The sequence below is a fragment of the Hemicordylus capensis genome, chromosome 4 (assembly GCF_027244095.1).
Source record: "Hemicordylus capensis ecotype Gifberg chromosome 4, rHemCap1.1.pri, whole genome shotgun sequence".
Classification (NCBI taxonomy): Eukaryota; Metazoa; Chordata; class Lepidosauria; order Squamata; family Cordylidae; genus Hemicordylus; species Hemicordylus capensis.
The window spans coordinates 148,409,504-148,425,849 of NC_069660.1; the positions used below are offsets into that span (position 1 = coordinate 148,409,504).

General features: G+C 44.7%; 1 protein-coding gene across 2 annotated transcripts in view; it reads left to right on the top strand.

Annotated features, from left to right (window-relative positions):
- Positions 1-14,846, top strand: part of PDC (phosducin) — a 63,423-nt gene extending 48,577 nt beyond the window's left edge. The window contains exons 3-5 of one of the 2 annotated variants that reach the window (XM_053246817.1): positions 3,471-3,542; positions 8,884-9,047; positions 13,125-14,846. In XM_053246817.1, coding sequence (XP_053102792.1) covers positions 3,479-3,542; positions 8,884-9,047; positions 13,125-13,652 — 756 coding nt within the window. In that variant the 5' untranslated portion in view covers positions 3,471-3,478 and the 3' untranslated portion in view covers positions 13,653-14,846. Of the gene's footprint in view, positions 1-3,364; positions 3,543-8,883; positions 9,048-13,124 lie in introns of those variants that run through there. The other variant, XM_053246818.1, reaches the window with a different exon arrangement.
- Positions 14,847-16,346: the final 1,500 nt, after the last annotated feature.

Consider the following 16,346-nt stretch of genomic DNA (forward strand, 5'->3'; position numbering starts at 1 on the left):
AGCAACATTTTAGTGTCTAACCTAGGTCCTACAATGGCCCTGAGTCCTTTTCTCCATCTATCAATGGTTGCAAGCGGAGTATATAACACAGATCAGAAAAGTACGGAATATATGAAGCCCAGGATATCATGGGGCAGTGTAAAGAACCTTGTATATTTGTCCACATTCTACAGAAAATATCTAGATTCTAGTCCAGGCCCCTTAAAAGTGGATATGTACCATGCTAACTGAGCAAAGTGGTTATTCTCTTCATATTATGCAGGGGAATATCAACTGGTCCTATTCAATCCCAGCATAACATCCCAACAGGGGCTGTTGCTGGTGTCTACCTTGTGTTTGTTTGTAGACTGAGAGCCCTTTAGGGACAGAGAACCATTTCTTCCTTATTCTTTTTCTATGTAAACAGCTTTGAGAGATTTTGATTGAAAAGCAGTATGTAAATAACAATAATGACATGATGATCTGTCTTGTTTGTTCTTTAGGAATTGTTAAGAGGCGAGTTATTCTTTTTGATTTAATGACTTCAAGGACAGAATTTTTACTAGTGATTTAAAAAAATTCACATATTAGTGTTTAGTGTGTGGTCACTTCTAAAACCTATACTATATCTGTCAGTCTATTTACTAAGAAAGAAGAAAAGCCCTGCTGGATCAGGTCAAAGGCTAATCTACAACCCTTTTCACCCAGTGGCCAACCTGGAGGTTTCCCAGACCGGGGAGGGGTGGTGGTGGTGGTGTAAGGCTGGACAAAAAGTATATAAAGCATGTATAAGCATAAATTTGAGTAAATCTGGTCCATTCACATTGCTGCTTTTTATTGTGGTTGATTATGGTTTCTTAGGGTTTTTCCAACCTTGGCTTGTTCATACAACAGACTTAATGTCATCCACCCTATGCATTTCTGGCCAATATGTTTGTAGAAGGGGTGCCTCGCCTCCTGCTTCTATTGGTGCATTCACCTGTGCCCTGTTAGAGAAGGAATGAGTGTGTGTGCATGCATGGTTTCCAGTTATTTTTCCAAAATTATATTTTTCGGGGGGAAATTCTCCCAGTGCTTTTGAGGAATTTGCACAGGAGCACAATCCACAAGAACACATCTGCACAGGAGCACAATCCCAATGTTCTACTGTCATTAAGCACTGCTTCATTTGGGATTTTCACTGGGATGAGGGGTGGGGTGGAGCCCAGGCAGTAGGTTCTGTGCATGCATACTTCCCAGTGATTTCCCCACTTCTGTTTATTTTTAAATTATTTTTTGGTGCTCTTGCATAAGAGCATGTTCTGCCAAGTCATCTGGATGCCTGCATAACTGACATATAGCGTTGGATAAAGGCTCCCTTTTGGGGTGTCACGAGCAGCTGGGACCCAACCCCAAACTGCTTTTGCATTCTCACAGGGAAGGGGCAGGAAGCGCAGGCATCAGGTTCTATGCATGCATAATTCTCAGGAATTTTTAATTTAATTATTTTGTCGGTGCTTTTACATCACTACCACCTCCATTATTGCAAAAGGGGCGGGGGACCCAATACCCTTTTGAAGCAGCACAGTTGCACAAGACCACCTTCTCAAACAAACAAACAAAAAACAAAAACCCACAGCTTTTTGTGGGGAAAAGAGAAAATTTACAGAGTGCTGTAGCAGCTGGGCAGAGAGCTCTGGAAATTGGCACACTAGTGGAGGATGGCAGGACTGTGTGTATTTAATTTCAAGTGAATTAGTTTATGTGTTGATTTTTGACATTTTTTTTAAAAAAGCCAAAATTGCACTAACATTAGAGAATTGCGGCAAAAAATAACATTACATCCAAAAATCACTAAACTTTTTAAAAAAATCATTAAAAATTAATGGCTAGACTGATTTACTTGAAATTAAATACACAGAGTCCTGCCCAGCCATTACCACAGTATGTTTTTTCCCCTCGTTTCACCATAGACCTTTTGGTTTAAAAAGATGTCCACGTGCACCCATGCTGGTTCAAAAGGATTTCCCTCTAGTTTGCTTCCTTTTGCTGTAATTATATTGCAAATTATTATATTGACAGTTAGTTCCTGTTCACAGCACTGAAACAAGTCTACCTAGCTAGGAATTAGGAGGGGTGGCAGGTGCTGCCTGCACTCCCCAAAACCACTCTCAGGCAGGTAGCCACACCTCCACCTCTCCCTTGAGCCTCTTTATCTGCATATCTCTTCCATACAGCACAGCAAAGATGCCACTGTTTCCTACACTGCCATTTTCAACTCTCTCAAAGGACAACTTTTTAAAAATGCTTATATTACATATTAAGGACAAATTGTCATGAAAAAGGCTGTTGGCTATATGAATGACACTTTCTTGTTATCATCTTGAAGTCGCTGTAAGTCCCTTCCTTGTATGAACTAAAGATGTGCACAAATCAGTTCTTGTGATTCGATTTGAGCTCAGTTCCCAGCAGCACCCAGTTAGCTACTGGCAGAACCACTGGCAGAGCACAAAAAATAAAAGTAGTTGTTGGCAGCACTGCAAATTAAAAGGATTGGTGGTGGTGGGGAATAGAAAGAGTCAGAAAAGCCCAGTAGGCAGCAGGGGTCTCCCTTTAAGAGCAGGGGGAGGGTGCACTTTCCCCTACCACCACTTTCCCCCCACCGGCGTTGGTATTTTTAACAGCCCATTGGGGAGGCAGCGTAACTCCCTGCCGCCCCGTTGCCCTCCTCTTCCAGATATGACCGTGCAGGCACGTTAGCATCTTCTGGTCATATCCGGAAGAGGAGGGCAACAGGGCGGCAAGGAGGTACACTGCCACCCCGATGGGCTGCTAAAACCCCCTGCTTTTTCAAAACCCCATTTTGAAAACCCCTCCTTTGTGTCCCCCCCCCGCACCGCTCCCTTCTCCCAGTCAATGGTGGCACAGTTGCCCATGCCAACACTTGATTTGAATGACAACAAGCCAACCAAGAAAAAAGGAGATCTCAAGCCAATTGGAAGCCAGTGCCAGAAAACTAATCAGCAAGGGGGAAACACGGAGACAAAATGGCACATGCAGATAGATTTGCATCAAGTTGGTGATTCGATTCAACTTCTAATCAGGACCTTCATTATAGAGACGATTCAATTCAAGGTAAAATCACTCAGATCACCCCAATCTGATGCAAATTGATTCATGCATGAATCAAATTGCACATCTCTAATACGACCTGCCCCCTACCCTATGCATAGTGAAGCAAGAGTAAATTGCTGCTTGGAAAACCTTCTGATCCATCCGGGAAGCCTGCACATGGGGAAAAGAGGGCAACTGCCCCCTCCTGTTAGTATTCCCCAACACTTGGTGTACGGGGACATTACCCCTCTGATCCTGATGGAAATATACAGCTATCCAGGCTGGTAGACACTGATATCCCTATCGTCCTTATATTTGTCTAATCCCTTTTAAAACCATCTATATTAGTGACCTTTTCTTCCTGTTTCTTATTCTTTTCTTCCTGTTATTTTTTCCAGTCACAATAATGGAAGATCAAACAGGCCCCAGTTTGGACGAAGATTTTGAAGCACCTGAGGCTACACATACAGGTAAGGAAACCATGTAATCATTACTAATAAAAGGAGCTAAGTGTGCAGGTGAGAGTTACCTTTGCTTTGAGGAATATCCCCAGCAGCAAAAAACAGAATGCAGGCATTAGCCCTTGGTCCACTGGAGCAGAATTGGGCTTGGTCAATGCAGTCACCGCCCCCCCACCCCACCCCCCCACACACCTCCACCACACACACCCTTTGCAGTCACCTAATGTATGGAGGGATGCTGCTGGAGGAAATTTGGCTCAGACAAACCTCCTCTCTCCTACAAACACTTCAGTGATGGAGGTTGGCAAAGCAAAATCAATTTCCTTTTACCAATTAGGTAATTGCAAGGGGGAGTTGCTGGATTCTCTTCTTTTTCCACTTACATTTTTTGGGACATGCTCACTTGTCAGAAGCTATTTGGTTATGTCATTTCCTGATGATGATGTCATGGAGAAATAGATTTTGGTGTCATCAGTATATTGATAACACCCTGCTCCAAATCTCTGGATGACCTCACCCAGTAGTTTCATGCAGATGTTAAAAAGCATAGGAGCTAGGATGGAGCCCTGAGGGACACCATACAATAGCTCTCGTTTCAGAGAGCAACTGTTTTCAAGTGACACCATCTGGAATCTACCAGAGAGATAGGAACTGAACCACTGCAAAGAAGTGCCACCTATTCCCAAATCCCCCAGAAGATCCAGAAGGATACCATGGTCGATAGTATCGAAAACTGCAGAACGCTCCAAAAGAACCAACAGTCACCCTTCCTCTGTCCATTCCCTGGTAGAGGTCATCCATCAGGCCGACCAAGGCTGTCTCCACCCTATAGCCTGCTCTAAAGCCAGTTTGAAATGGATCTAAATAATCAATATCTTCCAAAACTGCCTGGAGTTGACCAGCCACCACCCTCTCAAATACCATGTCCACCCAAGGGAGGTTGGAGACTGGCCTATAATTATCCATCACTGAGGGCTCTAAACAAAGGACACAATTGCTTCCTTCAAACATGGAGGCATCCTGCCCTCCCTCAGAGAGGCATTTATGATGTCAACTAGGCCATCTTTAACAGCCCCCCCCCATAGATGTTTTAAGCCATGTTGGGCACGGGTCCAAAGGACAAATGGTAGGCCAAACACTTCCAAGGAGCTTGTCCACTAGGGATGTGCCCGGAACCGCTCCTCCACATTTTGGAGGCGGCGGTGGTGCTCCCTTAAGGGTGAGGGAGGGTGCACTTACCCCTCCCACTGCATTTCCCACGCCAGCGCTCCGTTGTATCAAAGCCCCTCGGGGCGGCAGCGCACCTCCCTGCTGCCCTGTTGCCGTCCTCGGCTGGAAGTACCAGGCATGCGTGCGCCCATTGCGTGCACACGTGTACCCTTAAGGGAGCACCCCCTCTGCCTCCGAAATCCAAAATGGCCCCGGTGGCTGAAACATTTCGGAGGCTTCTATAATGGCCTCCGAAACATTTCAGGCACATCCTTATTGTCCACATCCTCAGGAGCTTCAAATTGAAACTGATCCATTCAAATTGAGCCAGAGGAGTTACTGGACACCTCTACAATTGACCCTGCCAAGTCAGCTTGAAGTCCAAGTCAGCTTGAATGTAAGAGATTTTATCAGCAAAGAAGTTGTTAAAAGCATCACAGCGGGAGAATAAGAAATCCAGCTCTAAATTCAGAGAGGAGGGAACCTGAGTCAATTCCCTCACAACTCTGAACAACTCAGCTGGATGTGAACTTGCGGATGCAATATGTGCAGAATAGAATTGCTTCTTCGCTGCACATATTGTCACAGAATAAGCCTTCAAATGGGCTTTGTGCTGGCTTATCAGATTCAAGTCGAGCCTTCCTCCACTTTCGCTCTAGTTTTCTCCCTTGTTGCTTTAACTCCAGTAGCTGTTCAGTATACCATGGAGCTAGTTTCGAAGTGGAGTGGAGAAGACGCTTAGAGGCAACAGTGTCTAATGCCCTGGTAAGCTCTCTATTCCAGGTCTCCACCAGGGCATCAGCAGAATCACCGGCAGAACCAACCCTAAATACTGCCAAGGCCTCTTGGAACCCTATAGGATCCAACATCCTCCTTGGGCGGACCATCCTAATAGGTCCTGCACCCCTGAAGAGGTCGGTTGTGGCCACAAAACCAACCTTAACCAGATGGTGGTCCGTCCATGACAATGGAGACACTCTATTTATTTATTTGTTTGTTTGTTTGATTGATTTATTTGTTTGATTTATATACCGCCCTTCCAAAATGGCTCAGGGCAGCTCTAGGAGTCTCCACCCATGGAATTGTTGGAGATAGAGTTCCAGTGCATCGACCTTTTACACCAACTATCTTAATGATCACTAGGGGCATTGGGAGCAGAGGTAGCTAGTGATGATCTCCTTACCTGTCCCTGCTTTCCTCTGCTCTATGACCCCTGATTTGACTCCTCAGGTACTTCCTGTAGTGAGTCAGTCGTCTCCCTTTCCTCCTAGAGAGAAGATGGAAACATATCTCTCACTCCCTACCTATTCATTATGTAGCTGATAGACAGGATAGGTCTTTCCTATCTCAAATGTACTGCACCAATAAACTAAGTAAGTAACTTAGAATCTACAGTGATCTCCATGCGTGCTTCTTAAATAGCTGCAACAACGAAACTCTGCACTCTGTAACTGGGGTGGTAGCTTGCTTGCCGCTTTGCTAAATAATCATAAAACCCCAACGTATTGCCACAGAATAAGCCTTCAAATAGCCTTTGTGCCATCTTATCGGATTCAAGTCAGGTCTTCCTCCACTTATGCTCTAGTCTTCTCCCTTGCCGCTTCAACTCCCGTAGCTGTTCAGTATACCATGGAGGTAGTTTCGAAGCAGAGTGGGAAAGACGCTTAGGGGCAATAGTGTCTACTGCCCTGGTAAGCTCTCTATTCCAGGTCTCCGTCAGGGCATCAACAGAATCACTGGCAAACCAACCCTAAATCCCCCCAAGTCCTCTTGGAACCCTACAGGATCCAACAGCCTCCTTGGGCAGACCACCCTAATAGATCCTGCACCCCTGAAGGTTGTGGCCACAAAACCAACCTTAACCAGATGGTGGCCCATTCTTGATAATGGAGACACTCTAGGAGTCTCCACCCACAGAACATCACTCTGACCTCAGCAAAAGACCAAATCAAGAGTGTTACCAGCAGTGTGTGTTGGCCCCGTGACCAGTTGGGATAGGCTCATAGTTGTCATGGCTGCTATGAACTCACAAGCTGCACCAGACAAGCCAGCCCTGAAGTGAACATTGAAGTCACTCAGCACCAAAAGCTGGACAACTCCAACACCAACTCCGCAACCAGCTCCGTCAGCTCAGTTAGAGATTCCATTGGGCAACAAAGTGCTTGGTACACCAATAGAATTCCCAATCTATCCCAAGTCCCCAGGCCAAGATTCACACACTCAATATGGTCCAATTGTCTCACAGGGATTCTGGTAAGAGAGATGTTATTCCGATGAATCACAGCCACTCCACCTCCTCCTCCCCTCCCCCCTAACGTGCTCCACCACAGAATACCCAGCAGGGAAGAGCTGAGCCCATACTGGACTACTTGCCTCCTCCAGCCAGGTCTCAGTTATACAAGCCAAGTCAAGTCCCTCATCCACGATCAGATCATGGATGATCTTGGTCTTATTTTGAACCAACCTGTCATTTCAAAGGAGCAAGGTCAGGTTCTGAAGCTGGATGGAACTTCACACCGAGGCCTGAGAGCTGACAGGAGAACTGGAAGGGGAAACAGCTATGAAATTTTTGGTCTCCCTTCTCCTGTAACGGCCTGCTGACCAGCCACCGCCAAATCTTCGATTCCCCATCACTACTGTGATAGCCACTCCAGAACCCCCAGAAATGCCCCCTATTCCCACATCTATACCAGAGACCTGACACATCACTGTAAATAACCAGGCAATAAGGGGAAGCTTGGCACTTTAGGGAAGGAGCCCAAGATAGTGATTTGGCCTCAGCCCTTAGTCCCACCCCCGATGTCCGCCACCAAAGGGTGGCCCCCTTTGGCAGCTGGATTTGGTGGCCACAGCCCCCGGCTGCTACCCACCCTAATAAGGGCCAGGAGGTCAGAAGCACAACGGGTGAGGTTCACCTCCACCAATTAGGCAGTCCGGCCCAGGTGCAAGATATCAAAACACAATTAGAGTGCGATCAGCCCCAGATAACAGACAGCCTGAGAAAAAGGAGGGGAAAGAACACAGAAGCCTCAGCCAGTCCCTTTCCCCATCCAGAAGGGAAAATGGGGAGTAGAAGCAGATGACAAACTCATTACCGCACAGCATGTCTTCCAGTTACCTCTAGCATGGTATTTCTAATATTCTCATGAACACCATATAATGTAGTGGTCACTATTTTTTCCTTACTTTGTACTAGCTCCAAAAGTAAACTGTGCTGAACAGCAGGGCATATCGGTGTTGCTAAGCTGGCAACAGATATAATAAGTAGTGATATTGTACCACTATGCAAAATAGCTACATGACATGCACATGAGTGAAGGTAGAGTTTATTGGGGGCAGAAGGAAGGAAGGAATTAGGTATAACTCATCCTGAAAGACTGTCACAAATGAATGCACCTAGTATTAGAACTGTAAATGTATCCAGTCCATCCCACTATTCTGAATTTTATACAATGCTTATACAACTTCTGCTGGACTTTACCACTTCAGGTAGTAAGGTGCAGAGGACTGCATGTTTGAATGGTCCCTTGGGAGAAGAGTTCCTTGCACAAGTAGCCATGATTTCCCCATTATTTAAGAGATGGTTTCTTCCATTTCTTTTCTTTCAAATTTGAGCAACTAGATTCAGTAGCTCTTAAACAGTGAAATAGAAGTTAATCTTTTACTCCGGGCCAAACCCCTCCAAATGCCCTACTCAGGACTCATTGGTAAGACAATTCCAGTTATTTCTATTTCCCTCAATATTCAACACCCCCCACCCCATAAATTTTTCCTTATATTTTGAGATCTGGGATGCCAATGGACTATTCTACTGGAACTAACAAACCAGGTCTCAGGGTCTCACCTAATGTTTCAAGATTTTAGTCTCCTTCTAGGGTCTCCAAGGGTAGGACTAACAACTCAAGGTGAGAGGCCAAGCTGTTTTCTGCTTGACTGAGATCGTTTGCTATTAGCTTGCATTTTGTGTTGAATTGGCACCACCCTGCCCTACGAGGCACAGCTAGACTCTGTTTCCTGAAACTCCAGGTCCTATCCCTTTCTCCCATCAAGCACCACTAGGCTATGGTCTGAGTTTCAAGTGACCTGGTGACCCCATTAGAAACAAAGAACATGAAGTAACAACCACGTTTTCTTATCCTAGGACCAAAAGGGGTGATCAATGACTGGAGAAAGTTTAAATTAGAAAGTGAAGACAAGCATGCCCTTCCTGTAAGCAAGAAAGAGATCCTCATCAGGCAAATGTCCTCACCCTATCGCTCTCACAGCAGAGATGATAAAGACACCAGAGAGCGATTCAGCCGAAAGGTAAGAAGGAACACAAACACACACATACACACACACCCCACACCACACACCATTCAAGTGATTCAGTCTTGCGAACACAAGACTGGAGGCACTTCTAGATGGGCTTCCTATAGCACTACCCAGACATTAGTTTCCCACTTGCAGTCACAGGTGGAACTGCAGCTTTCCTTCCACACCCTAATGTGGATTTATATCCTAGATTGGGGGCAGGGGCGGAGCAAGCCACGGGCAAGATGGCGTATCAGCTCGATTGCTGTCTCCACCTCAGCCCTTTTAATAGACGTAGCCTTGAAAGTTTGGAAGCTATGCTTGTTACTTTGAAGTGATAGGAAAAATGTCTAAGAAAGAGTTGAAATAGTTGAAGTGGAAAGGAAAAGGAATTAGAGCCTTCCTGGACGAATTGAAGCCAGCTGCTAAGCCCCCCACCCTCATAATGGAGGGGAGGATGAGGATGAAGAGAGCCAGGAAGAAACTCATTTAGATTTACAAAAACAACAAGAAAAGATTTTATATACCACCGGTCGAACTTTGGAATTACAATCAATCGAACATTTGATAAGGCAGCTTAATAAAGAGCTAGATATGGTATGTTTTAGGGACACAACAAATGTACCCTTCTTTTTTTATTTCTCCAGTTCTTGTTCTGGTCTGTTGTTATCTAGACATGTGCCTTTCAAAAAAGATGAGCACTAACAACAATCTATATGTGTGGTTGTTGTACTGCTGTTCAAAAAAAGTCAGAGTTTCTGTATTAATAAACATGACAAATTAAGCAAGGGAGGAAACAGGTGAAAATCGAGCCATTTCCATGCATGAAATGGCCTTTGTACTTGGTTACACACAATAATATTGTGTTGTTTGAACCTCCCTCAAAGACTGAGTATACAAAGTGTGATAATCACAGACTAATAAACACCTTGTCTGGAACTGCCTTGAGTCTTGAATGTTAACAACAATCCTTTATACCCTTCCTTAAACACCTTAATTTATATAACCATACTGGCAAGTTGAAATTACCGGTTCAGTGGATCCAGGCTGATTTCAGTAAGTGATGAAACAGTCATGCATTTAGCACCGCATACACTGCTTACATAACACACATTCACAAAGGCACCATGCAAAACAACTTTCTGCAGCTTTGCACCAACACAGTAAATGTGAGTCGAGTAAGGTGTGTTTGTGGTGGCGTACTTATATGCAAGCTCTAGTCATGAAAGTCAAGGAGCACGGTGAAAAAATGGGACTACGACTAAACATAAAGACTAAACTAATGACAACAGGTACAGCAACCAGCCTCAGAATTGATAATGAAGACACTGAAGTAGTGGATAGCTTCTGCCTTTTAGGCAGAATCCAGCAGTCAAGAAATACGCCTCAGACTAACACTTGGTAGGGTTGCAATGAAGGCCTTGGAAAGGATATTTAGATGCAGTGACATATCTATACCTACAAAGATTAGAATCGTTTGGGCAATGATTTTTCTCATGACACTCTATGGATGCAAAAGCTGGACTTTGAAGAAGCATTGACACTTTTGAACTTTGGTGCTGGAGAAGATTTTTGAGGATACCATGGACAGCCAAGAAAACAAACAAATGGAAATAATGCTGGGAAAAGTTGAAGGAAAGAGAAGAAAAGGATGACCAGCAGCAAGGTGAATGGACTCGATCACGACAGCAATGAACGCACCACTGAGAGACCTTAAAGGCCATAGATAGAGAATCTATCTATGTGGTCTCTAAGAGTTGACATCGACTTGACAACTATCAATTATATGACCGCTTCCAACACATCTTTTTAGTGAAGTCTGTTATAAACGACACAACCTACAGACTTGCCACACTCATTTCCTTGCATGAAGCGGCCTTTATGCTTGGTTACACAAAATATCTAGACATAATTTTAAACAAAAAGTTATCCTGAAAGGTAAGCTAAGACAACTACTGTCTTGCTTTAAAAACAAACAAAAAAGCAGGCCTTTTAAGATTAGCTTTCTCTCCTGTACATATTTTTGTGTTAAATCCTAGATGAGCACAATAAAGAAACCAGGACAGGTTGTCAAATAGGAAACTGAAATTTTCCGAGCATTATGGACTTCTCAAAGGAGCTGGATTCTCGCATAATGTGTCCGAAGTATGATAGTTTGAGCCTGGTCATTTGTGCCTCGAGTGAAAATTTTGGATTGATTTGTTCTATGATCCATTTGTTTGTTTTCCTGGCTGTCCATGGTATCCTCAAAAGTTTTCTCCAGCACCAAAGTTCAAAAGTATCAATACTTTTTATATCTTGTTTCTTCAAAGTCCAGCTTTCACATCCATAGAGTGTCATGGGGAAAACCATGGTCTGAATGATTCTAATCTTTGTAGGTATAGATACGTCACGGCATCTAAATATCCTTTCCAAGGCCTTCATTGCAACCCTACCAGGTGCTAGTCTGCGGTGTATTTCTTGACTGCTGTGTCCTTTATTGTTGATGGTTGATCCTAAAAAGCAGAAGCTATCCACCACTTTAATGTCTTCATTATCAATTCTGAGGCTGGTTGCTGTACCCATTGTTATTAGTTTAGTCTTCTTTACATTGAGTTGTAGTCCAATTTTTTCACTGTGTTGTTTGATTTTCTTTACTAGAGCTTGCAGATCATCTGCATTCTCAGCTATCAGAGTGGTGTCGTCAGCGTAGCGCAGGTTATTGATGTTTCTTCCTCCAGCTTTAAAACCATGCTCATCTTCTTCCAATCCAGCTTCTCTCAGTTAGGGATGTGCATGAACCTGTTTGGAGGCCCTTTTATGGGTCTCTGAACAGATTCGAGAACCGGGAAGTTCGAAGGCAGTGTGTGTATGCACTTTAGGGGTGGGTGAGGGTGCACTTACCCCTCCCTCCTCTTTCCCCCTACCGGCACCTGGTTCTCCTCAACTCCTACTGGGCGGCAGCGTACTTCCCTGCTGCCCCCTTCACTATTCGGATGGAAGTGGCTGGAAGTAGCTTGCGCACAGGCACTTGCACACACTCGTGCCCACCAAACACATGCACCCCAGCTACTTCAGGCTGAAGAGCGAACGGGGCGGCAGGGAAGTATGTTGCCGCCCCGTAGGACTTGAGGAAAACCGGGCGCTGGCAGGGGAAAAGTGGAGAGAGGGGTAAGTGCACCCTCCCTCGCCCTTAAAGTGCAGCCCGCCATTAAGCCACCTGGTGTGGTTCCGTGCACATCCCTACTCTCAGTACATGTTCAGCATATAAATTGAATAAAGAAGGAGAAAGTATACAGCCTTGTTTCACTCCTTTGCCAACCTGGAACCAGTCTGTTTCGCCATGTTCTGTCTGGACTGTGGCTTCCTGTTCTGTGTATAGGTTTCTCATGAGAAGAATGGGATGTTCTGGGATGCCCATTTTCTTAAGGGTCTTCCACAAATTGACATGGTTGATACAATTGAAAGCTTTTCTGTAGTGAATAAAGCACATATTGACTTATTTTGGATATTTTTTTGGCTTTCTCAATTATCCAGCATGCATTAGCAATGACGTCTCTTGTTCCTTAGCCTTTTCTGAAACCAGCTTGAACATCTGGCATTTCCCTTTCCACATAGGGGTCTAATCTGTGTTGGATGATCCTGAGCATTATTTTGCTAGCATGTGAAATTGTGTGATGGAACAGGAAATACATCAGCATTAAAGCATGCAGCTGAACTAATAACCATTCCACACGAGGAAGTCCATTTTGGCCTAGAGAATACGAGTGGCCCTCATTATCCGCAGTCCTGGCACCCATGGTTTCGTGTATCCGCAATATATTAATATTTAATTCACACGTTTTAGGAACACTATTGCCAAGGGAAGGGGCAATATCTTGCAAGGGCAGAGCTTCGTGCAGCAAGGCAAGGACAAAGTGAGGTGATCAGAGTAAAAAAGAGGCAAAGTAGCTCCATGGCAAGGACCAAAAACAGCAGAAAAGTCTCCCTTTTAAGCCATTCCTTAGCTTAAGCCTTTCTCCTGTTGCTTCATGATGTCTCTCATTTTTCACCTGTTTGGTGAGTAAACTGGTGCATTCATTAATTCAACATGCTTTCAATTGTTTTCAGATGAGCGTCCAGGAGTATGAGCTAATTAATGATGAAAAAGAGGATGAAGGTTGCCTACGGAAGTACCGCAAGCGCTGTATGCAGGACATGCATCAGCGGCTGAGCTTTGGGCCCAAATATGGCTACCTTTCAGAGCTGCAAAATGGAGAACAGTTCTTGGAAGCTGTGGAGAAAGAGCGGAAAACCATCACCATTATTGTCCACATCTATGAAGATGGCATCAAGGGCTGCGAGGCACTAAGCAACAGCTTGACTTGTCTTGCTGCTGAATACCCTGTGGTGAAATTCTGCAAGATCAAGGCCTCTAATACGGGGGCTGGAGACCGTTTCTCCACTGATGTTCTCCCAACACTTCTTGTCTACAGAGGTGGGGAGCTCATAAGCAATTTCATTAGTGTCACTGAACATTTCAATGAAGAGTTTTTTGCTGTGGATGTGGAAACGTTCCTAAATGAGTATGGGTTGCTTCCTGAGAAGGATATCCCAGCACTTGGGAATGGCAACATGGACGAACAAGATGTTGAATAGTTGACATGATATCTAATACTAAAGTATCTCCTGCCCCTCCTCAGTACATATTGCAATTGGATCTCAGCAGGACCCATGTTCATTTAGTGAACGCTGCATGCATGTACTCATGCACTGTATGAAAGCAATATACATAGTTAACCAAAATACATTCGCCAACTGTTCTTATACTTGCTTGTTCATATGATGCCTACACAATTATACTAAAGGCTAATAGGGAATTCGTTTTTTTTTAAAAAAAAAATACAAATACAAGTGGGCCCAGTCTGAATGAGTTTCTAGCTGTAACCTTCAGATCTGTTGGGCCCAATTCCACCAGATTTCTTGTGGCTTCATCCCTATAACATGCTGGGAAACAAGCAGGATATTAAGGGAAGAGCTCCTGAACAAATGGTCAGTGTCAGCAGGTATAACATTTCCAAGATTTTCCCAGAGGGAGAGACTGCCAGAGAACAACCTTATGTAGTCATCTACAGGAAGGGTGCAGGTGGGGCCAAGAAGAAATAGAAGGCAAGGTTGCATTAGGCTACACAATAAGCAATTGACTGGGGTTCAGTGGGCATGGAAACTGAACAGACTATGCTTGCAGGATCAAGAGGCAGAGCTGCCAGGACCCCATAACCTCAGCAAATGATAGGAAAGTTTTTTGATTACGCAAGGCATTTTAGAGCAAGGGAAGGCTTCTACACATTTGGTGGAGCAGAGACCATACACAGTGGCCCTATGATTTGGGCAGGTCTAGAACCCAGTGAGGAACAACTGTGCAACAGGACCTGATTCTGGCACTTATTGCATCACCCCAGGGTGACTCTGGTTTTCTAAGGTTGTTTCCTTTATTCTGAATGTCCCTTTTTGTAAATGACATCAGTAGAATAATTGAAAGGAGTTCCATGACAATTTTCAGGTATTTGTCTAATTTCTGCACGATGCTCACATAAAACATGATATTGAAAACCGTTCTTAGAATGAGAAAGCCACTGCTGTACATCAGGACTGAAGCACAATTACCTGGATTGCACGTATTAAGTTCTATACAGATGTTTTTGGTGTTTGTTTTTAAATGTAGAGTAACTGTATTTTGACACAACAGGCAAGTGACTGTGAAAAGGGAGCCTGGAAATATCTCCAGGCAAAGCAATATACAGTGAGGGAAATAAGTATTTGATCCCCTGCTGATTTTGTCCGTTTGCCCTCTGACACAGAAATGACCAGGCTATAATTGGAATGGTAGGTTTATTGTAGCTGTGAGAGACAGAATAACAACAAACAAACCCTCAAAAGCCCAGTGCCCAAAAGTCAGCGATGGATTTGCATTGTAGTGAGGGAAATAAGTATTTGATCCCCTATCAACCAGCAAGATTTCAGGCTCCCAGGTGTCTTTTCACTATATGCAGGTAACGAGCTGAGATGAGGAACACCCTCTGTAAGGGAGTGCTCCTAATCCCAGCTTGTTACAGTACCTGTATAAAAGACACCTGTCCATAGAAGCAAGCAATCACTCAGCTTCCAAACTCACCACCATGCCCAAGACCAAAGAGCTGTCGAAGGATGTCAGGGACAAGGTTGTAGAACTGCACAAGGCTGGACTGGGCTACAAGACTATCGCCAAGCAGCTTGGTGAGAAGGTGACTACAGTTGGCACGATAACTCGCAAATGGAAGAAACACAAAATAACTGTCAATCTCCCTCGGTCTGGGGCTCCATGCAAGATCTCATCTCGTGGAGTTGCAATGATCATGAGAACGGTGACAAAGCAGCCCAGAACTACACGGGAGGAACTTGTCAATGATCTCAGGGCAACTGGAACCATAGTCACCAAGAAAACAATTGGTAACACACTACGCCGTGAAGGACTGAAATCTTGCAGTGCCCGCAAGGTCCCCCTGCTCAAGGCAGCACATGTACAGGCCCGTCTGCAGTTTGCCAATGCACATCTGAATGATCCAGAGGAGAACTGGGCGAAAGTGTTGTGGTCAGATGAGACCAAAATTGAGCTCTTTGGCATCAACTCAACTCGCCGTGTGTGGAGGAGGAGGAATGCTGCCTATGAGCCCAAGAACACCATCCCCACCATCAAACATGGAGGTGGACACATTATGCTTTGGGGGTGTTTTTCTGCTAAGGGGACAGGACACCTTCACCGCATCGAAGGGACGATGGACGGGACCATGTAACGTCAGATCTTGGGTGAGCACCTCCTTCCCTCAGCCAGGGCATTGAGAATGGGTCATGGATGGGTATTCCAGCATGACAATGACCCAAAACACACAGCCAAGGCAACAAAGGAGTGGCTCATGAAGAAGCACATGAAGGTCCTGGAGTGGCCCAGCCAGTCTCCAGACCTTAATCCCATAGAAAATCTGTGGAGGGAGCTGAAGGTTCGGGTTGCCAAACATCAGCCTCAAAACCTTTCTGACTTGGAGAGGATCTGCAAAGAGGAGTGGGACAACATCCCTCCTGGGTTGTGTGCAAACCTGGTGGCCAACTACAAGAAACGTCTGACCTCTGTGATTGCCAACAAGGGTTTTGCCACCAAGTACTAAGACATCTTTTGTGAAGGGATCGAATACTTATTTCCCTCACTACAATGCAAATCCATCGCTGACTTTTGGGCACTGGGCTTTTGAGGGTTTGTTTGTTGTTATTCTGTCTCTCACAGCTACAATAAACCTACCATTCCAATTATAGCCTGGT